General features: G+C 41.0%; 2 protein-coding genes across 3 annotated transcripts in view; both read right to left on the bottom strand.

Annotated features, from left to right (window-relative positions):
• bicd1a (bicaudal D homolog 1a) overlaps positions 1-15,224 on the bottom strand; it is a gene marked incomplete at both ends in the record, with an annotated part of 75,086 nt that extends 59,862 nt beyond the window's left edge. Inside the window, one exon of the mRNA XM_079502196.1 lies at positions 15,006-15,224. Coding sequence (XP_079358322.1) covers positions 15,006-15,224 — 219 coding nt within the window. The remainder of the gene's footprint in view (positions 1-15,005) is intronic.
• Positions 15,225-21,666: 6,442 nt separating this feature from the next.
• LOC306922936 (uncharacterized protein) lies at positions 21,667-25,978 on the bottom strand. Of its 2 annotated transcripts, none has more exons than XM_079500854.1 (4): positions 25,613-25,978; positions 24,625-24,773; positions 22,437-22,547; positions 21,667-22,122 (listed from the first exon to the last, which is right to left on the bottom strand). In XM_079500854.1, exons 1-4 carry the CDS (start codon positions 25,812-25,814, stop codon positions 21,694-21,696), a joined length of 891 nt encoding a protein of 296 aa, XP_079356980.1. In that variant the 5' UTR covers positions 25,815-25,978; the 3' UTR covers positions 21,667-21,693. The 2 variants fall into 2 exon arrangements, with proteins under 2 accessions (XP_079356980.1, XP_079356979.1); XM_079500853.1 differs by having other exon boundaries at positions 21,667-22,197.
• Between the last annotated feature and the right edge of the window lie 1,070 nt (positions 25,979-27,048).

The raw sequence follows: 27,048 nt of genomic DNA on the forward strand, positions 1-27,048 counted from the left end.
TACTGTTATGTGGCTTATTTCTACCCTATAATGTTTTCAGATACATATTTTAGCGTGATGATTAAGTTGAAACTGAGAAATACACTGTCTGGATGTTATCTTGAATGGGAATAAAAACGGAGGATTTCTGTAATCAATAGCAGCTGTGCTGCATGGATGCGCACATATGGGGAATTAAACGGGTGAGCTTCATTTTTATTGGCTTTTATCGATGTGGGCCTCGACACGTTATCACGCAGCACGTTTTCGTTTTCAGGAAGTAATACAAAATATATTTTTATGGACTTTTGATATAAAAAGTAAAACACACAAAAATGAGAATTTGCCCATTTTTTTGGCATCCATTGTTAGGTATGCCCATATGATGACCACGGATATGGTCTAAAAGTGTGAAAAACGTATTATTAATTTCACTACAACTACACCTTTAAACTGTTTCCTCTGGCATTGGTGTGTGAATGGGTGAATGTAATGCACATCATATATAAAGCGCTTTGGATAAAAGCGATATATAAAAGCGCCATTTACCATTTTACAAGTCATTAGATCACTGCAGTACTTATAAAACACTTTCCTAATTCAGCTTGTATATATATTTTTTGTTTTATGAATAATATTTTTTAATTTGCTTAATTTTATATCGAAGAAAAAGTAGATACATTATATGCATAAAATTAAAGCAAATCTATTTAGATGATAGACAAAATAAATGCATATACTGTATATGCTGTTTTGTACTCTATGAGAAATAATCACTTTGTTTGAAGTGGGCACCATATGAAGAGGAGAGGATGTGAATACCGTAGTCACCATCCCACCCCAGAACCCTGATGACCAAGCACTTGTATGTGATTTATGTTATTACTGGACTGATACAGTACAGTACTGTACGCTGTACTGTATCACTGTGAAACACTGCAGAATCTCAGAGAGAAAAGCCCTAGCATCATCATCAATCACCTCTCTCCGCCTCAGTATTGTGTGCTATCCCTCAGGTTCACAACGGACCAGTCCCTGTAGAATAATGTTCTATTGTTATTATAGACATAATAATAACAAACAGAAGAATACCCTAAATGTCATTTAAATAGTATGTTTGGTGGTTTTCAAAAATACTAGTGTTTATATATAAACTTTATATATACATTGCTCATTGTTGCACAATAGCGTTTTAGTATAGCTCTTTCTCCATCAATTTACAAGCTCAAGTTAACGACGCGTTGCATCATGATGCTAGCTAGCTTCAAGATGACTTCTTGTTGGCAAGATACACTGATTGTGCGATCAAATAAATAATAAATTGAGCATTAGACTTCCTCCCAGTAGGAAGACAGGAGCTATGCAGTGATGCGATACCTGTTTACCTTTCTCTCGTTTGTGTCAGAGAACAGATATCACCTCATCTCTAAATGACCATCACATTCAATTTAACAAGATACTTTATAGATTAGTATTACGTTTTTGATGTGGATCACGTTTGACAAATTTCTCAATTTAAGACCTTGACAACTGTCAGTGATTTTCCTGTTCCTACAACTGTTCTGTCAGTGACCTGCCTGTTCCTACAGCTGTTCTGTCAGTGACCTGCCTGTTCCTACAGCTGTTCTGTCAGTGACCTGCCTGTTCCTACAGCTGTTCTGTCAGTGACCTGCCTGTTCCTACAGCTGTTCTGTCAGTGACCTGCCTGTTCCTACAACTGTTCTGTCAGTGACCTGCCTGTTCCTAAGTCTATCATTAATCACAATTAATATTAACTAATGCTGTTGTTATTATCCATAATAGCAGTAAGATTCACAGAGCAAATGCAGAGTCACACCGCTACATATCATGTGTCATAATAGCCCAACATCCTAGTCAGATATCTTAAATATCCAATGAGCAACTACTCAGATCCAACAACATGACTGGAAGTGAGAGTCTTACTTAAAAGCCAATAATGTATTTCACACCATGTTGCAGACAGTGATGTCCAAAAGCATTAAACATGTATGTGTGTGCATAGACATAGATGTCTGTTCAGGACAACTTCTATCTTATAGAAAATAATACCAGCACTCACGCTTCCAGGAGACTATGTGAGTGCTGGTATTATTTTCTATAAGACTGTATGTTCCAGAACCGTGCACCCGTGACATTATGACGTGGAAATACTCAACCGAGTGCTTGCTTTTACCTTCCTCTTCAGGACAACTTCTATACCATTTATGTGTACAAAATATACTGTCTGTCATAAGCCTTGTTGACTATACAAACCATTATCAGCCAACTTGTAGAACTTTATGTAAGCCGCCCCAACTCTGTGTACCTCTTTCCCTCCATGTGAGAACACTCTGTCTGGAGGAGATAGCACTAACAAACCTGACCCACCAAGTAATGGACACTAACCGTGCATACGCACGCACGCACGCACGCACGCACGCACGCACGCACGCACGCACGCACGCACGCACGCACGCACGCACGCACACACACACGCACACACACACACACACACACACACACACACACACACACACACACACACACCTTTGACTAACACATTTCCATTGTCATACAAGTCACACAAGGATGAACATGGTTTGGTTTGTGATTCCTACACACAGCAAAATACAAATCCTGTTCATTTTCACTCAATTCCATTGGATGCATTTTTACACTATCCAGGACAAGCTAAATAAGGATTTCACAACATTTGGGTTATGATCCACCATAATCAAAATATCACCCAAAAGGTTCAATCACATTTCTGTCATTAATTTACTGTGTGGAGGCTCATCAACAGGGCATGGGGGAGTGCTGATGTTGTAGTGACAGGTGCCACGTTCGATTTCATCTGCTTCTCAAGACTGTGAGTTATTGAGAGCTGTGGAAAAACAGCAGACAACCCCCCAGACTGCTCATTTAACCTCTAGCACCATCCTCCAGAGAGCTCATTTATTTCACCTCTAGCTAGTAGTAGTATAGCTACAGCCAGACTGATGCCACATTTTGGTGTTTGATGACAATCCAGATTTTGGAAAGCCCTACAGACCACCAATTACCAATGTTTTGACTGATGTTTTGAAAATGACAAAATTGTCATTTTCAAATCAATTTGAAAAGTTTTTTTTTTTGTGATTAGTATTTTATTGGATTTTCTTTTTCAGACACAAACACAGCACCCACAATACCAGAAGACAAAATAAAATTAAAAAAAACATTTGACACAAATCGACAGTCACATTACAAAAAATAAAATAAAAAGACAACTAGGGGGGAAGGAAGGGGAGGGGAGGCTGTGTTCTTCTCGATAGACATATATGTGAGCAGGCAAGGATCTACTGTAGGGGGGGCAGCCAGTAGTCTGTCATTACGTAGTGCTATCATACAGAAGGAATCTGTCCCACTTCTGGTGGAACTGATCTATCCTATTTTTCATAGAGAATGATACTCTTTCATATGACGCTGTACTGTTTAGTAAGTTATGCCATTCTGTAATTGATGGTACGTGGGCTGATTTCCATAATTGGACTAGCAGCCTCCTGCCCAGCATTATGGCTGTTTGGATCCATTCCACGTGTGTGGAAGGAGTTATATCTTTAAGAATAGAAGGATCTCCTAGTATAAATAAGCGGATATCGAGAGGGATATCTTGACCAATGATTCTCTCAATAAGATCATGTATTTGTATCCAAAAATCTTGTACCCTGGGGCACTTCCATAAGACATGGGTCAACGTACCTTCGTTCGGGCACTTCCAGCATCCTGGATCATTTTTGAGCTTTGCTCTATGTAATTTAGAAGGGGTCCAATACATTCTATTAAAGATTTTAAACTGAATTAGCCTAGTGCGAATATTGCGTGACATGTGCTTTGAATTGCCTAGTATGTTGACCCATTCTTTTTCTGTAAAAGTAGTTTGCATGTCTTTTTCCCATACCATTTTCAGAGCACTAGTAGTACTAACTTTCTCCAGCAACATCGAGTAGTAGAGCGATGCTTCATGACCCCTACCGTAGCTAGTGATAATAGAAGAGGGAGTCTTCCCATTCTGAGGGACCAAGGAGCTTCTAGACATTTTTCTCAACAGGCTTTGAAGTTGGACATAATGCCAGTATTGTTGTCTATTTAGGTTAAATTCTGCCTGTAGGTCATTAAATGATTTGAGTTCCTGGTCTCTGTAGAGGTCACCAAGCACCGCCACTCCCTTTTCCACCCATTCCTTCCAATAGATGGAGGATCTGCCAATATGTATACGAGAATTAAACCATATGCTAGAAGTCTTATTTAATAATGGATCAAAGTTAAGAATTTTAGCAGCCTTGTTCCAGACCCCCTTCAGACATGTCAACACTGGGTGAGACTGTACACTTGAAGGTAGGGAGGCCGAGGCATAGGCCTTCAAGGGGAGAGCAGAGCACTGATATCCTTCCACGTCAAACCACGGGGGGGCACGTTCGGGGGGAAGTGACCACTGTGCCAAATGCCGCAGGCAAAAGGCATAGTGGTACAAAAGTAGATTCGGTATCCCTAAACCACCTTGATCCACCCTGTTCTGAAGTTTCTTGAGACAGATCCTAGGTCGTTTCCCCTCCCACAGAAAAAGGTTACACAACTGGTTGTACTTGTGGAAGTACTTCATGGGAACCTCAACGGGCAATGATTGTAAAATATAGTTACATTTGGGAGCTACAGTCATTTTTAGCACATTCGCTTTTGCCCACAAAGAGAGACGAAGAGGTGCCCATCGTTCTATGTCAAGCTTAAATTTTTCAAATAGGGGTTCTATGTTAACCTTTATGAGATCTGACAGATTAGATGGGAATACAACTCCAAGATAGCCTAGACCCTGCGTTGGCCATCTAAAGTTTCCTGATTGGAACAGGGTTCTGGGGCAGTATGCTGTGAGGGGCAACGCTTCACATTTAGACCAATTTATTTTGTAGCCTGAGAGTCTAGAGAATGAATTAATAATAGACAACAGTGTGGGGACAGAGGTTTCTGGTTTGCTTACCATAGTCAAAATGTCATCTGCATATAGCATTACCTTATGTGATATTGGGCCCACTTGTATGCCAGGAAAATTCGGGTCCAGGCGAATGGCTGCTGCCAGTGGTTCTAGGGCGAGCGCAAAGAGGGCAGGAGAGGCAGGGTCTCCTTGGCGAACCCCTCTACCCAGCTTGAAATATGAAGAAATTAACCCATTGGTTGTTACAGCTGCTGTAGGTTCTCTATATATCAAGCGAAGCAATTTAAGAAAGGGTTCTCCAATTCCAAAGTGCTTTAGGACTGTAAATAAATACCCCCACTCGACCCTGTCAAACGCCTTTTCGGCATCTAATGACAGGGCTGCAACAGGCTCCGCCTCTTCCCTGACAAACCACATTAAGTCAATTAGACGTCGTATATTGTCTGTAGAGTAGCGATTACGCACAAACCCCACTTGATCGGGATGAACCAAGAAGGGGACAGCTTTATTTAGTCTATTAGCAAGGATTTTTGAGAAAATCCGACTATCATAATTAGTCAGAGAAATGGGTCGATAGTTACGACAGTCTGTGGGGTCTTTATCTTTTTTCAAAATAAGGGTGATTATAGCTTGGGAGAGTGTCGGCGGAAGCATGCCTCTTTCCAGCGAGTCGTTGTACATGTCAAGCATCATTGGAGCAAGTTCATCTGCAAAATGTTTGAAAAATTCAGCTGTAAAGCCATCAGGGCCGGGGGCCTTGCCTACGGGTAGTGTCTGTATGATTTCTACAATCTCTTTAACTGTTATTGGAGTATCAAGTTTTTGTTTCTGTTCCGTCGACAGAGTTGGAAGATTTAATTTGGAAAGAAATACATTTATTTCTATCTGCTCTACCTCTGATTCTGATTTATAAAGATTCTCATAGAATTCTCTAAAGGTGGTGTTGATTTCAGTAGTACTTGTGTGTAATGTCCCCTGATGATCTTGTACTGCAGGAATAGCGCTATGGGCCTCTTGCTGTTTAATATAATTAGCCAACATGCGCCCAGCCTTATCGCCCTCCTCAAAGAATTGCTGACGAGCCCTGAACAATGAAAATTCGACCTTCTGTGACAGCAGAGTATTATATTCGTATTTAAGTTTAGAGAGTTTGCGTAGATTGTCTTCCGACATACAGGCTTTAAAGTTGTTCTCAGCTATCTTCACTTTCTTTTCAAGGTTAAGAATCTCTGACGCTCTCTCTCTCTTTTTATGGGAAGCATATTGAATTATAAAACCCCTGAGAAAAGCCTTTATTGTTTCCCATGCTGTTGATGGAGATGGGGCTGTGGGTATATTGGTTTCCCTGAATAAATTAATCTGTTCTTGTAATAATAGTCTAAAGTTGCTATCCTGTAGTAGACTTGAGTTTAGTCGCCATCTTAGTGATTTTACTTTACCAATGCTGCCAAATGGCAAGAGGAGAAGAGTCACTTCTGCATGGTCTGATACTATAATAGGCCCTATGTCACATGAGACAATAGATGGTAGGAGGGAATGAGATATCAGGAAGTAATCTATTCTAGTGTAAATCCGATGACAGGGGGAGTAAAATGTATAGTCCCTACTAGTAGGCTTCAATAATCTCCATACGTCCACTAGGCCTAAGTCTTTACAAATATTGTTTAATATTTCGACGGCTCTACGGCTTTTGTAACTTATGGCATTGCTACGGTCCTTGTCCTTATCAAAAACCTGATTAAAGTCTCCACCTAATATAATAGGATAATTATGCCCGTTATCCATCTCTCCCATTCTAAATTCCAACATTCCAAAGAAGGCAGGGTCGTCTAGATTAGGGGCGTATACGTTGGCCAATATCAAATGGTGGCCTTGAATTTCGGCTTCAATAATAATCATTCTTCCCTGATCATCGGTAAACACTTTATTGCTCTTAAACTGAAGATGTTTATGCACCAAGATCGCAACACCTCTACTATTACTTGAACCAACGGAATAAAAAACCTGACCCACCCAGTCCCTCCGTAATCTCTTATTATCTGATTCTAATAAATGTGTTTCTTGGAGGAAAACGATGTCATATTTCCTTGCTTTTAAAGTATTCAATATTTTCTTCCTTTTTACCAATTGACCCATCCCTTTCGTATTCCAGCTACATAGGCTTAGCCCCCCCCTACGATCCTGCCCGCTCATCCGTTAGCTTGAAACCAAAATACCACACAGCCTCAGAGTTGGGGAGGGGAGGTGAAGAAACAAAAGGAAAAAACATATCAAAAACAAAAACAACAATACAAACCAAACCTTGGAGCCAAAGTGCTCCACCCAGTGTGCCTTAGTGATAGGCACTAACACAAAACAAATGCGTCTGTGAAACGCTCCCTTTTCAAGGCCGCTTGACTAATAACTAATAACGGCACCACATACTCAATGTAATAAAAAAAATATATATATATATATGTATAGCCTGCTTGGTCACCCGCTGGCATATAGTAACGCTCGTCCCCCCCACCCTATCCCATACCTTTACCTATTCTCCGCTCTGCTTTATTTTATTTCCGATACCACTCTCTGAAGGACTGCCAATATACTAAACTAAATTGCCTCAGCACCAAGGACACGATTCGTAGCATGAGTTAATGTATTTTCCACTACTTTTTTAATGGGTTATTGGTGTTTTAACAATTTGTGGAGAGAGAAGAAAAAGAGGGAAAATAGGGAAAATGAGTAAATCAATCCTATTAGTAATTATTATTATTCTCTGTACTTTCCCCCCCCCCCCTCTCCCTTAGGTTATACATTGGGATCAGCCTGATGCTTGTTAAATGGAGCGATATCCTGTTAGCCTACCCAGGGAGTTGTCAGTCCGTCGAGAGAGGCATCGGAAACGACCATTAGAAATCGTTACGTCCCTAATTTACCAGAAAAATGATTAGAAATCGTTACGTCCCTAATTTACCAGAAAATAAATAAATAATAATAATAACAATAACAACAACAGTAATTATCATCATTATTACCGTCATTATCACAACCAATGTCTTTTAGAGGCAGCAGCAGAGTATTCACATTGATTGATAAAGTTGGCATGTAATAAAAATAATAATGAATAAAAAATACCCCCTATCAGTCCAGCATAAGAATACATAATACAATTAATAGGAGAAAAAAGATTGGTATCAGGGAGAGAAAAAATAAATAATAATAATAATAATACCGCAGTTCCTCACTGTATCTCTACCAGCATATCCCCTGCCCTCCCCCCGCCACACACACGCACACACACACACACACACACACACACAATAATGATGTAGGCCTACAAATCAGATGCCGTGATGATCCCCATTTGTCCATTTAGACAACATATATATAGCTGCAACTTAATCAATGCATGGGGCGATCATTGGAATCATGTCCTTTATGTGATAAAGTGAAAAGAAAGAAGAGAGGGGAAGAAAGCAGCGGTTTACGTCAGTATTCATTCCCCTTTGTAGGCTATAATGCACACCGGCTCAGCCTTATGTAGGCTACTATGATTAATACTAGGCCTACCTAAAGAAGAAAAAACAAAATAATTAACGAGGAGGGGAAGGCAACGCTATGGCAGCGGCACGGCACCTCTCTCGCACGCAGGGCCAGCCACACGCGCGCACGTCCATACACACAACAACCCACACTGACACGCATACAGACACAGACACAGCCACAGAGAGAGAGGGAGAGAATAGCGGCATCCAAACAACCCACTGGGAGAAGAAAAATAAGGCAACGCAAAAACTTGCTTTTAAACATAGTCCGATGGAACGAAAACAAGCGGAAAACAAACAAAAACAGGATAGCCTAAGAGGGGCGAACATGTCAAATATCAATACAACCCGCGGCTGGCTATTGAGCAAGCATTGCGGCAATTTAACTTAATAGACTAAACTAAATCGGCATTCGCCCGGACTTTGTCCACGTTAGTCTAAATAATAAATCATCATCAGGGGCCTTAATAGCCTTGATTATTACCAGTTCTTAAATTAGGTAATGGCGATAAGAACTATAAGTTTGTGGTAATTACAGAAAGAATGGGAAAATGCAAAATTAAGACGGGCCCCTTTATTATCAGTCCAACTGCGAAATACTAATAATGATGAAGCGGAGAGGAGGGGGGGGGGCTGTCAGCACTCAGCACCCTGCCGCCTGCTGTAGTAATCCTCTCACTCCCCTCATGTATAGGCTATAGTTCAACCACGTCTCCGCAAGAGCGTCATCATTTTTCAAGAATCAATATGGGGAGACTCACAGTTCGTTGATAAAGTCCAGTGCTCGTTTCGGATCAGTGAAGCGCCGTTCATTACCCTCGCTCAGGCGGATTTTTAGGATCCCGGGATGTACAATAGAAAAGGATAATTCTTTGCTATGGAGAGCCACCTTGCAATCTTTAAATTCCTGACGCTTCATCTCCATCGCCTTGGTGCGATCAGGAAAGATCTCGATTTGATGGCCCTCCCAAGTCATTTCCTTGTCTCTCGCTGCGGCTTTAATCAGGGCAACATCTCGGAGGGACATGAATTTTGCAATGATAAATCTTGCAGGTTTCCCCTCTTGTTGCACTGGTGGAATCCGATGCGCATTATCCACGAAGGTGCTTCTTTGAAATGTAATTCCCAGGAGTGCAGGTAGTACTTTCTCCAGGAACTCGGCAGCATTCCCATTCTCACTTCGTTCCGGGAATCCTCGGAAACGCAAATTATATCTTCTCCCCCTTGATTCAAAGAAATCTAATCGTTTATACACCTCCTCCATTTGAGACGCTGTGACCGGGGGGTCGGCTTTCGTGGCCTCAGAGGCCTTGAGAGCCGCATCTTCAAGGCAAGAAATCCGTGCTTCAGCGTCGTCTAGGCGTTCTACGATGCCAGCCAGTTTTGCCTCGATAGATGAAGTAGATGTTTTAATTTCTGTTAGGGTTTTCTTCTGGTCGATGTCCATCCGTCTCAGGAGTTGGTGTATGCTTGCAATATCTTCAGCCATATTTTTGTCCTCGGGGACGCCGCCGCCATGCGTGCCGGGCTCTTTCTCAGTTGTTTGTTCGGCGATTTCAGCATTTTTGGCCTTCTTTCGTGTAGACATTGTGGGTTATATCTTTCAGCAATATTATCAGTGCCCTTAGGAGACCCACAGGCTATAAAAAGAGCTTATATAACATATAAATGAGTAGTGGTGCCTAGGAGCTCTCAGTCTAAGCAGCCATCCAACCGGAAGTCGTCACAGAAGTCTTAGAATATTTGAAAAGTTTTGATTTGATTAAACATGATCTACAAGCTTACATCGTGTCACAAGCTTGTAGATCAGCTATTTTCTTTTTTACATTTCCCCTGTAATAACATGTCCAAAATACTGACACCAGGTTGCAAGTGGTAAAAAACACATATCATCGGGATAACTGCAGATACTGAAAAAACTCTCTCATCCATGTCCTAGGCAGACAGAGAGCCAGGTGGGCAAACATCACAACACAAAGCGAATGGGAATGAGCACATGACACACACAGAGGGAGGATTTCTCCAATATCCCATGTTTTTCATCAAGATAAGTGTACTATTAGGCCTGGAATTTCATGATTTTAGGGGTAAGGCCACTTGGCTGTTGGTGTTCTGTTGCACATTATTTGAGGGCACAATGCCAGGGCAGGAAGGCAATCAAATTAAAACATGTTTATTTCACAAAATAATGTATTGGTATTACAAGTCAAAATGTCATACACGCTCAGCCCCGGACTAATCTAGTCACTGAACATTTGAAGATGGGGAGCGAAATTCAGAATATCAGCAAAAAGACACTTAAAAACCACCAAGAAAAGAGCCAGAGGGGGAAACAGTGAAATCAGCTGGGGCAGTGTGGATGGTGCATCAAGGTCACTGTGCTTCAGGTCTTGGTGCACATATACATTTTGGAGGGGCAGAAGGTCATTCTTGCTCTGCCTTTGTAACACCCAGGATTCAACCCCTGGTCTCCGAGTCCTCACTGCGCAGGACGGGACACTAAAGTCGAACATCTTATCCACTTGACTAGCCTAAAGGGGAGTGCCCCTTTGGCCGAGGGAGATCTTCAAGCAGATGCTCTGAGCAAACCTTCTCTAAATATCATTCAACATGTAGAGAAATCTACAGATGCATCTATAGAAAAGAGAGTTCATATAACAAATGTTCCAGACTTGATTTAATGCAGGTTGGTTGAGTAGATATTCTATTCAAGTATAGAGTGAGAGGCAAGAGCCATATTGAGAAAGATTAGCCTGCAGAGCCTTCACTCTAGCAATGACTCACACATCCTAACCCTTATTATTATTAACCTGGCATGTCTATTTTGGACATGCAGTGGTGTAAAGTACACTCAAGTACAATTTTGAGTTTTTTTTTAGTTTTCAGTTTTTTTTTACTTTCTTTAGTATTCACAATTTTCAATACTTTTACTTCTACCCCTCTAAATCTCAGAGGAAGATATTGTACTTTTACTCCACTACACTATTATTACAAAACACACTAACCACTTCAGACCTATATATCGGCCATTTGAAAATGGCAGATGTACAATCTCACAATGCGACGCTTGAGCTTGTAGATCAGCTATTTTCGAATGATTTCTTTAGACATTTTGAACTTGTGAAATGGGACATTCTGCATATTGAGTACTTTTGGTACTGTAAGTACATTTTGAACTTTTACTCAAGTCAATTTTGATTACTTATGTAAGAAATGTGACTACTTTTTCCACAACTGATCATATGCCCTGTGTTGCAACACATGAGCATAGATTACATTATATTATCGGTGAAGAGATTTGATGTAAAGAGGGGAGTGGACCAGGTACAGACCCCTTGTTTTGAGTGGTTAAAAACACCCCACAGGCTGGCTATCTAGTGACACCCATGTGACATTCAGGAGATGTGGATTGGAATCTAGATTAGCTTTAAATTTAACCAGCTCATCATTTCAAGGGGAAAACATACAGCTGACTTCTTTGAATATTAAATATTCACAGCCCTGTTCAGGAGCTATCATGCATCCATTAGCGTTCTACCTACACCTCTATCTCTCTGTGTCCTTGTCTCTTTTTTGTTTTTATATTCTCTCTCTCAGACACACTCTCTGTGTCTCAGCAAATAATCCATACTGTAAGTACCAGATATCAGATAGCTCTGATGCCAAATACTAGGTCATTACTTATACATTAGGTCATTACTTTGTCTTTTTCCCCCCACCACATAATAGAACGCTTTGCTGCACAGCGCAGAACATATCTGAATCAGCGAAATGCTGGAGCATTTAAGCAGAGGAATGGAAGGATGCTGGGAGTCACAGGGGGGCAGAGGTGCAGGCATGCATGCATAATGCAAAGTGGCTTCAGATTACGACAGCAACAGGCCAAACGTCATGCTGTCGTGATTTTTTAATATGTCCAGTATACATTCTCAATGGTACCTATATATCGACTCAACAACTGTGTACAGTACAGTACAGTACAGCAGGGGTTCTCAACGTTTTTGGCTGGGGACCCCCGGAAATGCTTTGGCCATGTCTCGCGACCCCCGCCCCGCCCCCCCTCCCCACCACCAATACAAACTGACTGCAAAAATAACCTTAATAATGGAGAAAATATATCATAAATGAATACTGAAACCAGATATAATCATTAAGGAAAGTTTATGCATGCACCACGTACTATGTAAACTCTTAATTTCCATTTTCCAGCCATTCAGTTGCAAATTTCTTTTCTTTTTTGAAAATTATTTGGGGACCCCCCAAAATAATTTGGTGACCCCCCCCGAGGGGTCGCGACCCACTGGTTGAGAACCCCTGCAGTACAGTACAGTACAGTACAGTACAGTACAGTACAGTACAGTACAGTACAGTACAGTACAGTACAGTAATGGCTAATTTATGATTAAGTTCTAGTGACCGGACTGGTAGTCAGCTGGGATGGACACCCAGTGCATCTGATTAGTAACGACGACAATCATCTCGTTCTTCAAGTCTCTACTGGCACCTGACACTGTTTAAATCTGAACAATTTCATAATGCCTCCATAACCACACACACACACACACACACACACACACACACACACACACACACACACACACACACACACACACACACACACACACACACACACACTTGATCATTCAATTGCTTAATCTTTTCTTAAATCAAAAGCCAGTGGTCAAACGTGAGTACTGTATGTGTGTGTGTGTGTGTGTGTGTGTGTGTGTGTGTGTGTGTGTGTGTGTGTGTGAGAGTGTGTGTGTGTGCGCGCGCATGTGTGTGCGTGTTACATCTGGCCACAGTAGTTGTTTTCCGTGTGTCTGAACTCTGAACGAACAACTGACTACTAGGAGGCTGCCATACTGTGTGTCGTAGACTCGTAGGCACATTCAATAGATTCCGTGATCTTTTGGGCAGATGTAATTTGAGGACTATAGTAAATAATAATAATAAAGAAATCGCTGTGAAATTGTATTAGTAATAAAATACATATTTAGCCACTTGTTCGAATGCCCCAGCCCCCTGTCAAAAATAACTAAAATCGTAAAAACAAAAGAAAACAGCAAATCTTCTCCATCTTTTACTTTCTCTAATAATAATCTAAAACATGAACCTTGGTTGAAAAAAAAACTTAAGTTGTCCTTAAAGGGACACTTCACCCCTTTTGCAACCAGATCTTATTTTAAAGATGTTTGGGAGACAAGAAACACTTTCCTGGGGATAATATGTGTTTTTACGTTTTAGTTATTTTAGTATTTCAAAGAGTCCATGATGTCATGGACACTGGACTACAATTCCCCAGGAAAGTGTTTCTTGTCTCCCAAACATCATTAAAATAAGATCCCCTTTTGCAAAAGGGGCGAAGTGTCCGATTAAGCTGTCCATTCACTTCACAGGTTACTGGAGAACATATGGTCTAGCTGAATCAATATGCAACTCAGCCAACAACACACCACAACACAACACACAGCTCTGGAAACCTCTAGAGTAGGGCTGGGCGAATATGACTTCAAATCAATGAAAGAAAGAATACAGTAATAAGCTAAACTTGACAGTGTGGAGTGGACACTGTGCCGTTGGTTGCTGTTGTGCTGCATTATTTGACCCGCACGAACATTCAACAGAGTGCATATTGTCGCTGTTGGGCAGAAACCTCTTATCTCCATTCTCCATATTTTAACTTTTGTGTTTTTTTCACAACTTAATGCCATACTTGATCATACTACAGTGTCAGTGTCACACAAAGGTGTCAAAAGTAGCAGATCTGCAAGCTTGAAGCGTGGTGCGAAGCGACACATTTCGAGCTTGTCGATCTATTTTTGATTTAAAAAAATATTGGAATCCTGAAAAGTCACAGTTTTGGACATAATGAGGTTTCAGAGGCAGAGGCAATAATTAATTATCCATAAGATATCATGATACCGTGATATGAGACTAGATCGATTGGGATTTTGGATATCATATCATGTCATGCATATTAGGCCTACTTTTTAAAAACTGTCAATTGGCATGGTGTGCGTTTGCAGATGAGCTATTTTCGCTATTTTGGAAAACATTACAAGAAAATATATATAATCATAATAATTCAATATTAATATAGAATTTTGACAATAATATCATCAATTTGAAATATGATGATAATTATTATCATAACAATATCAATATTGTATTTGTGTCCATATCAGCCCTTCCAGAGACACAAAACAACAGCTGTATCTGTCTCTGACACATATAGATGGACATCAATCATGACAAACTGAACACAGCCTTGTCAGTGCGTCTTTGAAGCGCTCACAGTACAGTTACCCCAAGGTGCACTTGACGCTCGTACTTCACGAGCTGTCATGATTATGAATGACAGTCTGTCCAGTCATGTTTCAGGGCTAAGTTACCCCCACAACATCACGCAAACAATCGCACAGCTGTGCAGATTAGAACATTATATGACATTGCCAGGTAAAGGTTTAATGGTAAAAGGTGGTCGAAAACAACTGCCTTCTGTCTGTAATTCTGTACGAACCACCGACCTCTTGTAACTGTTCCAACTCCCTCCTCAGAGTGTCCTGCTCGCACTCCAGGTCTGCGTACTGCTGCTTCAGGGACTGGTTCTCCTCCAGGACGACCAGACCGCATTCCGCCGCGCGGATCTTCTCCCGGTTCGCCTCCGCTAGTTCCTGGGTGAGCCGCTCCACTTCGGCCCGGTACTGCTCCACCGTCTCCCCGCATCCTCCTCCATCCGCAGCCATCGCCCCTCTGACTGCCTCTATCTGCGGTCCTCCAGTCTCCTCAGAGAGAGAGAGAGAGAGGCGGAGGCTGCCTGCCTGCAGAGATGCTGCTGAATGATGAATGAATCCGCCCCTCGCTCAGTCAGTGCGGGGAGGAGATAGATTGACGCAGAAAAACAACACTAAAGAGCTATAATAATTGCTGCAACAACTAATTAAAACATGTGTTGGTACTTGCTATGATAATGTTCATAAAGGCACATCATGGACATGGAAGAGGGCCGTGCAGTCAGATAGATAACTAACTTTGTGTGTGTGCTGTGCTCTCTTCCTCAAGTGCGTGTCAGCAAAACACATTTTCTGCTTATTCATAGGGGGCGACGGCGCCCCCTGCCGCTCGGCATTAGGCAGTTCAACTACAGCAGCTCATGTATGCGCATTCATAATATGCGCATTAGCTCAGACCGGCTGCATGTTAAGTTAACAGGTGGAAACTTTAACGAAGTAACTGTACATTTACTCAAGTACACAGAACCCCATTGGAAACAAGCCTTAATGCTTTATTGGGTTCGATCCTAGTCTTTGTATTTGTATTAAACTGTCAGTGGCAGAGGTGGCCGAACGGATAGCGGCGCGGTCTAGATACCGGAAGGTTCCCAGTTCGAACCAGCCGTCCGACACGTTAAAATTACCACCACCTTGAACAAGGCATCAACCACTACGATGAAATGTGTTCTATGAGCAGGGCCTGGCTGGAAACAAGTTCTTGAGCTTAGCCCAGATACCCTGGGTAAATATAGATTTCATTTCATTTCATGTGTGACCTTTTTTTGCAAACTGTTAATACAATCAATCACTTGTATTTCCATTTTTTTTTTAAATCTAATTTATTCTTCCACTACATTACATCCCAAAGGCAACTACAGGCCTACGTTGGATATTGTGAAAGAATGTTTATCTTTACTTCTTTAAATAGGCCTATATTTGGATGTTAAATACTTTTGTAGTTTTACTCAAGTACGTAAAACTTTGAATACAGGCCTTTTACTTGTGTTACAGGGTATTTTTTTATACTGGAGTATTTCTACTTTTATATAAGTAAAAAAGTAGACAACTTCTTCCATCACTGGTGATGGAGAAGGCATCTTGCTTCAAATTGAGAGAATTGGATAATTTCAAGAAAGAGCTTAATCAGACAAGTACATTAGTTTGCAGGTAAATAACATATTTAATTGTTTAATTGTTGTTCTACTACAATTTAATGTAGTAGAAGTAGGGACCTGTCACTTTCTGGTGTGGTGAGAACACATACACAGGACAGGAAGGCAGGTAGTGTTCAAAACCCTTGATTGGGTATTGTAATACAGATAAACATGTAGTACAGTCGCAAACAAGTCCGACCGTCAAGGACTGACTGGCAACAAGACCAATATACATGAGGGCTGATTACACATGAGATAGCCTACATCTGGGGAAGATATGAACATGATAGAACTATGAAAACTAGAACATGAACATAATACAGACAGGCAATTAAAGGCTGTGACCGTGACAAGATGACAACATGACTGGGGTGAAAAGTTTAACCACACACGATGATATGATGAACGTAATGCACCGTACATATAGTGCATTAGTCCGGGAACCATGCAGGCCCAGCCCTCATAATGTTTTCTGTTACCTTTTCTCACTATTATTTCCTGTTAGCATATACTTTGGGCCATCTCAAAAGTATAGGGAACACCCCCAACTCAGGGCTGTTTGGTTCAGGGGCCTCAAAAAAAAGAATTTGGTACATGTCTCTGGCGAAATTATGTAAATCCAAATATGAAGGTACTGCAAGTATAGAAATAGACATAGGCTAAGCTACAAGTTTAACATTTGTCATGGAGGTTCCTGACACGTAGGAGTAGCAAAATAGATTTCTGGGGCTTGCTACCATATAATGTTTTAAAATATCACCCACAACATCACCAGAATACATCACCAGAATACTAGTATAGTATAGTCTGCTTGACAAATATCCATCGAATATTTCATCTGAAACTCTGAAGGTATAACTATATGGTCATCTCCAGGGTGACCTAGAAGAAATTCATACAAATATTGATGATTATGATGAAGAGGATGAGGAGGAAGTCAGGAAGATGAATATGGTGATGATTAAACCTAATGATATAAAGTTGTTAAGGTGGAAAATGTGGTAATTCTTTTGTATTGTATTAAGTATGTTTTTCTTTGTATACAAAATGATGAAGAAAGAAAGAAAGAAAGAAAGAAAGAAAGAAAGAAAGAACAAGGACTTGATGCCCCCTTGTCATATAAGAATTGACTTTTTCTGTTGTATCTCAATTTGTCTGTATTTACTGTTTTTTTTTACTTGGTCACTTCACTTGTTAAATTTGGGTGCACATTGATTTGGTTGACTATTGATATGTAGCCTATACTGAAACAAGCTATTTGTGCATATTCAACTTAAAATAATATATTTTGAATATGATTAAAAAGCATGTGTGTTCCAGCTGTAGTATTCACTATCCATGTTTCCAACTTCAGATATCAGTAGTTGCAGAACATGTGAAGCTATTGTTACGTTCTAGGCCTCTGGAAGGCTATATAGTGACTCTAAATAAAAAAAATATCCGATTTGAGGTAGGCCTATAGTGCAGAATGTTGGCCACAGAAAGAGTAATTCTCAAGATAGAAAGGTAATCTTTTGATCAAATTGAAGCTTATGAAGATGGGCATATCTACAGATGATTGATTGAATGAATGATGATATATCCACCATAAAGTGCTGGAAAATTATCATATTTAATGGGTCAAGCAGACAGCATTTGTCAAGCAGACAGTATTTATTGTGTTTCTGGTAATTGTTGTTGGTGATGTTTTAAAATAGAATGGTAGCAAGCCCCATATATCTATTTTGCTACCGAAACTTGTATGTCTATTTAGTGACAGTACCGTAATATTTGGATTTACAGAATTTCACCAGAGACATGTATCAAAAAATGGGTTTTTGTCTTGCCTTTACCGCTGCATGCATGTAAGGGACAGTCATTCTCAAAGTGGGGTACAGGGACCCTCAGGGTTCCTTGACGGTGTTCCAAATTGACCATTATATGACTGTAACACTAAGATGTACAGTATGGGGGACCTTGGAATAAAAAGTCTGAGAACCACTGAACTAGTTTTTTTTTGTGTGGCTTTCGCCTTTATTTTATATATTTTATGGAGGGACAGACAGTATAGCTGGCAGGAAATGGGGAGAGAGATGGGGGAGAAGACATGCAGTAAAGGCCGTCGGGATCGGGACTCGAACTTGCGGAACACTGCCAGACTGGATTACCAGCCACGGTGCCTGGACCACTGAGCCATGGCCCAGGCCTGAACTAGGACTATTGACTGTCTGATTCCCTTTTGTCTTTGAACTAGGACTATTGACCGGTATACCATTTTGTCTTTGAACTGGAACTATTGACTGGTTCCATTTTGTCTTTAGAATATTTGCTGTGGTGTTGATGAGTGCGTCTGGTCTCAGTCGGTAACAACACTCAGGAGCGATCGTTCTTACAGAGGACACAGGTAGTAAAACAAGATAAGACTGGGGTGAAAAGTTTAACCACACGCAAGACATGATGAATATATAGGCTACAGTAATCAGATGCCAGACATTTATGAGGTTGATAGTAAGGCCATGGTGTATTGTACAATCTCACTTATAATTGCCAATCATTTGAAGTATGTCCTATACGTGACCTTTCAAGGTAAGAGAATGGGTTCATGTCTTTAGTTCCTGTAACATTGTTAAATAGAGCACAGGTGTAAAACACTGAGATACACACTATTCCTTTTCTCCTCCTACGTTTTTGTACTGTACAGCAGGGGTTCTCAACCCCTGGGTCGCGACCCCTCGGGGGGGTCGCCAAATTATTTTGGGGGTTCCCCAAATTATTAAAAAAATTAATAAAAAAGTTTTTTCTTTTCTTTTCTTTTTTTTTTGCAACTGAATGGCTGGAAAATGGAAATGAAGAGTTTACATAGTACACATAGTACATGCATACACCTTCCATAATGATTATATGGTTTCAGTATTTATTTATGGTGTATTGTCTCTATTATTATGGTTATTGAAGCAGTCCATTTATATTTGGGGTTGGGAGGGGGCGGGGCGGGGGTCCCGAGACATTGCCAAAGCATTTCCAGGGGTCCCCGGCCAAAAAGTTTGAGAACCCCTGCTGTACAGTGTACACTTGTTTACTTCATAGACCTTTTATTTTCTTATCTGCTGTATGTGTATGCATGTGTGTATGTCACTTTTACACCGGGACAGCATGGAGCACTGGAGTTTGTTGGAAATCACTCCACGGTCCTGTGTAGCCTACCACCTGTTTCTGAATGTCACATAATGCAGAAGGCAGCAGGACGTTGCGTTATTGAAAACGAGCGCTTCCAAACTCTGACAATCACCTGCAGAGAATTTCTTGACAGAAAGTATATCATGACATGTCTACGGTGGATATTCATTAATAAAAACTTTGCAGATAGAAAGAGGATAATTCAAGCTTTCCGTACAGCTGCAATGTTGGTGAGTTTAACGTCATTTAATACACAAAATGCCCATACATCTGTTTGGATGTATGGGCCGTTAAGGTCAGAAAGTAGTTTTTTGCCACTCAGTAGGCATTCCCACATAACGTCCGGGTATGATGATGTCACAAGCATAGCCTTTATAGATATAGATATATTATACGCATCCTATGTACAGTACAATAGTACATACATAACATGTATCTATGTATGTGTACATAAGTACATGAGGGTGGATCAGCAGAACTGTCTGGGTCTAAAAAAAACATTAAAGCAGTGCCAGTAAAGCATCCTTTTCGATGTGGCCATGCACAAGCACAAATAAGACTGAAACGCTAATACCCACCCCAGCCAACCAGGACAACTTTGGGTCAAAATGGTTTTATTCCCGTTGTGTGTACTTATATACGTTTTAGAGATTGTATATTCTTATGCATCTCAAATATCAGACTCTCTGAAGATGCTGTATAGTGTATACCCAGTCTGAACAGATGTGAGAGTAGGGATTGAATTAGTAGTAGGCTACATACAACAGATTTGTTATGAATTTTCAAAGTTATAAATTTACTTAGACGGTTGTTGTAGTGAGAGTAGGGATTTAATTAGTAGTAGGCTACATACAACAGATTTGTTGTGAATTTTCAAAGTTATAAACTTACTTAGACGGTTGTTGTAGTGCCACCATTAGGACTATTGAGCCACAATGACAGTTGAGAAAGCTTGGCACAGGACTGGGCCTGTGTGCCAAGTTACATTTATTTTGATGTATTTGGGAAAGCACATGTCCTTGTTAGAAGAATCAGAGATACAAGAACTAACTGCAGCATAGCTGCCCAGCCCCCTTTCAAGTTGAAACACGATTAAACATTTACAGCATGTTATTATATATTCGTAGTTCGTAGTACGTTTACAGTTCTTGTTAATTGCCCAACTGACCTGCCAGTTACCTCAGATTATGAGCACAAATTTAGATAAGGAGAGACTGTCTTATCGCTGACAAAAAACTGTAACATAGAACAGAGCTTCCCATAACAATGGGTCGCGTATGGGTTGTCAGTAAAAATCCCGTCCTAGAAGATCATTTGGAATCCTACAAAAGAAAGAAAGAAAGAAAGAAAGAAAGAAAGAAAGAAAGAAAGAAAGAAAGAAAGAGAGACAACCCGTATTCCCCTCTTGCCTAATGTTTTAATGTTGAATGATGATTCAGCGATCGGGGTGACAATGCCACATAAAAGACTTTACTGCTCATAGGGCTGACAGCTGCAAAGAAACTGCTCGTCCTAAGATGGAAACCTCCCCACAAACTCGAGGTCTCACAATGGATCATTTCACTAACGGACATGATCTCTCTGGAACTCTCTATAGCTCGATCCAATTCGGCACAAGAGAACACACTTGACATCCACAGCATTAGAAAAACTTAAATCATACCATTAACACTATCCACTTATGGTCTTGATTGTTATTTTCTTTTCTTTTTTTACTTTCTTTCTTTTCCAACGGTAAAGTACCTGTCTTGTTTTAGCGTTTTTTTTGTATTGTAATTTTCTTTTATTTGTTGCGTATTTAACCTATCTATGCTGTTCAACCTGTGGGGTGGGGGAAGTCTTTTTTTTAAACAAAAAACTAAATAAAAACGTAATCACAAAAAAAGGGGGAAAAAAGAAAGAAAGAAAGAAAGAAATCCACGCATTTGTGGTCACATGGAGTATTATGCTGTACAGAACTTGTGCTGGTCTGACTCTGCACAGGGGCGCATGAAGTTGTGTTGGTCTGCACAGTGGTGCTTGTGGACTGCATAGGGGCACTTGATGTTGTTGTGGTCTGCACAGGCCTGGCTCCAGGATGAAATTACTGAGGGGGCAGTTGAAAATGGCAAGGAGGCACATCATTTTTATAGTTAAACAATATGTACATGAAACTTAAACTGAGGGTGCCAGGCCCCCTCTGGCACAACCGTGGCACCAGGCCTGGGTCTGCCCTGGGTCACTTGATGTTGTTGGGGTCTGCCCTGGGGCACTTGATGTTGTTGGGGTCTGCACAGGGGCGCTTGATGTTGTTGGGGCCTGCCCTGGGGCACTTGATGTTGTTGGGGTCTGCCCTGGGGCACTTGATGTTGTTGTGGTCTGCAGAGGGGCGCTTGATGTTGTTGGGGTCTGCCCTGGGGCACTTGATGTTGTTGTGGTCTGCAGAGGGGTGCTTGATGTTGTTGGGGTCTGCCCTGGGGAACTTGATGTTGTTGTGGTCTGCAGAGGGGTGCTTGATGTTGTTGTGAGGGATGTTCTGGACAGAAGAGCCTTTGATAGGGCAGCCAGCCAACGGGGTGGAGCTGTTTGTGAGGGAGTGTGTAGTGGGGATGTTGACCAGAAGTTATCAATGGAAACACACATATCTCCTCTTCACCCTGGAATTACGAAGTGATGACACATTTACTTACCGCTCCTTATTGAATCTACATGGTTTATTTGACTACTAATAGTGTGGTAAGTATGGATATTGATTCATATTACAGTCATAAACAGAAATTAACACGTTTTTTAGCAGTCACAGACTGCGATCAATAATTACCACCTTGAAACATGTTTAAACTAGGCTTACACAAATGAGGCTTACAAGAACTGACATCAACGTCAGCTGTCTTACTTCAAGATGATGACTGATGATGTCTGTGTGAACTGGTCCGCTGGTCATCATTTCTAGATCCTTCATCGTCTCCACCTTCCTCCATTTGGCTCTACGGTTCTGGAACCAGATCTGAAGCACACAGTATGAACACCAATAAACCACTTCAACCCATACGTTGTTGACCGGGGTCTGCCAGGGCTCTATCCAGACTATTTTGTCCCACAAATCTCGTCCAGCTGGACGCTAGGAGGATTCATGTTGTTAAAATCCCCTGGCTAATAAGACAAATATGCCTTAATACGTTATAATTAATTGCCCTCTATGAGTAAAATCTTCAGACACCTTAAATATTCTATTTATTTTAGAAATAGTTAATCTTTCACTCAATAGGGATAACTCCTCGCAAGTTGATGATGTACTGTAATTTGTCCATGTGTGGTCCAGCCCTATGGAATATATGGAATGCATATATGCTAATCAAATATTGCTTTGATGCTCATATTAACCTTAGGAAGTATTAAGTTGTTTATACTAGCATAATGTATGTCATATATTCCATAGGGCTGGACCACATATGGACAAATTACATCATCAACTTGCGAAGGAGTTCTCCCTATTGAGTGAAAATGATCAATTTATAAAATAAATACAATATTTAAGGTTTTACATTTTAGATTTTAGTTATAGAGGGCAATTATAATATATTAAGGCATATTTGTCTTATTAGCCAGGGCTCATTTTAACATGCTGTTTAGCTGGATGAAAAAGAGACACCTTCAATTAATATTCATTATGAACCATGACCAGACAAGCAGGATTTTAGCAGGATGTGAGGACTGGATAAATCTACAGGTTCTTACAGAGGACACAGGTAGTAAAACAAGATAAGCCTGGGGTGAAAAGTTGAACCACATGCAAGACGCGGTAAATGTAATCAGAGTCCAGACATTTATGATATAGAGAGTATGCGCATGCTTAAAGTGAATGGCACATCGAGTGGCAAAGCAATAGGCAAAGTGAGTTAAACATTGTTTAATGTTGTTTAATGCAATCAGATTCATGGGCTGCCAAGGCCAGAAAGTAGTTTTTGCCACTCATTAGGCATTCCTGCATAACTTCCTGGTTTGATGATGATGTCACGCACATACCCTCTATAGATAGTAAGACGTTGTGAGCTTGTAGATCTTCTATTTTCACGGAATCCTTAAATTCACTTTGTTGAGATCTGAACTAGAACAGACAACGTCACATGATTCCCTTGTTTGACCCGGCAAAATCTTAGATGTGTGTCTCAATGAAATGATTATTGTTCATTATCAAAGTTTTATTCCTGGCGGTCAAACGGTTCATGAGCTTAAATACCTGTTCAAAGTTTGCATTTTCAATTGAGTGCTATAGCGCCACCCTGTGGCCAATGGTTGTGGGCTTTGCGTCTTCAACGTTTGGCATAGCCCTCATGCTGCCTTCGGGCTTATCCCCTTAACACATTGAGTGCCGCCTGGTGGACAAAAGTGTTGGTGCCTGGGTGCCGGGGGATTTTAGGCTATTCCACTATGACGCACGTCCGCTTTTGGCTTCCATCTTGGATGCTAAAGCATAGCATCAATGCTAGCGAGCAAAGATTATGCCCACCCTTGCTCTAGAAAACGCCAATGTGCCCATCGCGCTCACCGGATAATCAGAAAAGACCTCCTAACATCGCCGATCTGTTCAGCACCACGGACAGCGCATTAGTTTCCGAGAAAAAAGCCTGCAAAGGCACGGCCTAAAACAGAAGCTAACGGCTATTGAGAAACAAAAGCAGTGCAGGCAGTGCCCTGGCAATCGGAGCCGTTCCAAAACTTAAACACATGAGCGAGGCAATGTTATAGCGATATCAAACGTCTTAAGATGAGCCTGCTCGTCATCTGTACCCAGCGTCATTAATTTATAGGGCAGGTATACTCAGTCATACGGATGTTAACAACAAAACAAAAAATAATAATAAAATGTAACAATGGGTACATTCCGTAATGCAATTCCAATGGTGAAAGCTGTGTTGTTTACAACCCGACGAAGGAATGGCGGATTTGTCCACGCCCCGAAATACCCGTATGTGTGTCTCAAAGAATACGCAAAAGAAAACAGCAGCCATTTGGCTGGTGTGTTAAAGAAGTGATCAGGCGGATGTGCCACCAACCCATTCAAGAAAAGTTTGGGAACGTACCTGTATGCGTCCCTCTGTGAGGTGCAGGCGGGAGGCCATCTGCTCTCTGGTGTTGACGTCAGGATAGTGAGTGTTCTGGAAGATCTTCTCTAGCTCCTCCAGCTGGGATGATGTGAAGCTCACCCTGATCTGACGTCTCCTCCTTTGCCCTGAACAAACATATCAATCATTATCACCATCGTCTTCATTTTGTTCTCATTATTTTTTTTTGTTTATAGGCTATATGTTGAAATCTCTGTAATGTTTGCATGTGAATAAAATGTTATGTTCGCAAATGGTCGCATTTACTATGAAAATGTACATTCCCGTCAGTTAGTTAGTCACCCCAGGCATGACCATATATGGCCTTGTGACATCACGTGACATTATCACGGATGGAGATCCCTCATCAATATTAAGCCCATATATGGGAATGCCAATATATATGGAGATCCTGATGTCATCAATATTGGCCAGGAACTCTACATCTGACCTCAAACCTCAGATCTCCATATATGGAGCACTTGGCTAGTACTGGCCATGAGATGATTCCGTTTAAAGCAGTGTTTCTCAAAGTGGGGTCCAGGGACCTTGAGGGGGATCCAGGGGGTCCCCAGCTAAATTAGTTTTATAGGACCACAATGGAAAAAAGCCCTTGTGTTATCCTCTTAGCAACATTGTATAATTTCATTGTACCACTGTACTCTTAGCAAACTACTGTTAATAAAGTGTTCAATCAATCAATCAATCAATCAATCAATCAATCAATCAATCAAAACCACTTTAAACATAGGCCTACATCAGTTTAGAAAATAGCATCTACAAGCTGTGATCTTGTAGAGCTGCTACTTTCAAAAACTCTTGGAATAATAAAAGTGGAAATATTGTTTGGGCGGGAAATAGTCCCCGGCTGGCACAACATACTTTCAAATGACAGTCAGTGTGACGCCAAATACATATTGGGGGTCCTTGACATGAAAATGTTTGAGAACCACTGGGTTTAAAGTACCTGAAGACAACTGGTGGTTGGTGGTGTGTCTTGTGTTCTCCTTGATGACTGACCAGGTGCGAAGAAGCACTCTTCTTTCTTTCCCTGCACAGGGTCTCCTCAGGATCTCATCAATGGAGTGGGACAGTTTTTTTGCTGCTTGTTGGTCCCTTCCCACATCCATGTTAGAGTCTTTCTGTGATGCCTGCTGTATTCCACACATACGATAAGGTTTGCCTTTGTCAATTCTGTTCACTCCTGGTAACTCCACAAATCACAGTCTGTCCATATGTTGCTCTTTCATCTACCTCTCTCTCTCTCTCTCTCCCTCCTCATTGACAAGGTAAAAGCAACAAGTCAGTCAGGTGCTTCTCCCTCTGGTCCCTGTCAGCCTTTGTTTGATCTGCACCACATGACCCTGATGGGGGAGGAGCTAGAGCAAGCAGCTGCTGTGTGGAACTAGTCCTACACAGATATAAGATATGGTTCTACATACATCACTGGTTCTCAACATGTGGTCCAGGGACCAACATGGGGTCCAAATGGATCTGTAACTGAGTGCACAAATGGAACCAAATGGACCCTTATAGGTTCCCTGATGGACCGTTTTAATTTCAAGGACCCCCGGATTGATATACATTGATAGACCACGGATCCCCCATTTGATAGGACCCCAATAAACACTGTACTGTATATCTCAGTCTTAATTTAACTCTGAGTGTACAAATTGAACCAAATGTACCTGTACTCTCTCAGACCCATAACATAACGGATCCATTGGGCCTCTGGTGGTCCCCAAACCCAAAGTTGAGAACCAGTGATATATAGGCCTAAACAACACCATTGTAAAAGAGTTTTATTTATTTCTTGGAAAGCTTCATAATCAATTTGATCTGAGATCAATAATACCAAGGGTTGTAAAGATTGCTCAATTTAACAGTGATAATTGAGCAATATTATCGATTTAGTACTGTTTCTATATAGTGACCTTCATGTGACTTATTTATCTCTCTTTAATTGCTCTCAATCAATCAGAACAGAAGAAGCCATTCTTGCACTGCAGTGTGATAAAGCTAAGCTTTATTAGCTTGGCCTCACAGGCCTCAGCTCACCCACTGACAGAACACTTTGTATTGTGAGTGCCTCCTTGTGGTGAACAGTGAGAATACTCCCTGTTTAGTTCTACAGAACTTAAAGTATTCTACTGAAGACTCTGCTGCTATCTAGTGGAATTCTACAGTCAATCACAAAATGAAGTAAACGCTACGTGTGTGTGTGTGTGTGTGTGTGTGTGTGTGTGTGTGTGTGTGTGTGTGCGTGTGCGTGCGTGTGTGTGTCATAAATGATGGGATTCAAATTTGGGCTTTTATGTCACGATCCCTTTCAGTAACATTGGTCTATCTACCCACCCATCTCTCCAGCTTCTTTGATAAACAGAAAAGACCTTTTGAGGTGAC

This window comes from Electrona antarctica (genome assembly GCF_951216825.1).
Source record: "Electrona antarctica genome assembly, chromosome: 5".
Lineage (NCBI taxonomy): Eukaryota > Metazoa > Chordata > Actinopteri > Myctophiformes > Myctophidae > Electrona > Electrona antarctica.

What these genes read in the sequence shown, in the direction of transcription:
- LOC306922936 (XM_079500853.1), bottom strand. Translation starts at nt 25,814, where the DNA reads ATGTGTGGAATACAGCAGGCATCACAGAAAGACTCTAACATGGATGTG. An exon ending in TCACAGAGGGACGCATACAG is followed by an intron (nt 22,548 to 24,624) that starts GTACGTTCCCAA and finishes TGTGTGCTTCAG; the next exon opens with ATCTGGTTCCAGAACCGTAG. An exon ending in TCATCAGTCATCATCTTGAA is followed by an intron (nt 22,198 to 22,436) that starts GTAAGACAGCTG and finishes TCGTAATTCCAG; the next exon opens with GGTGAAGAGGAGATATGTGT.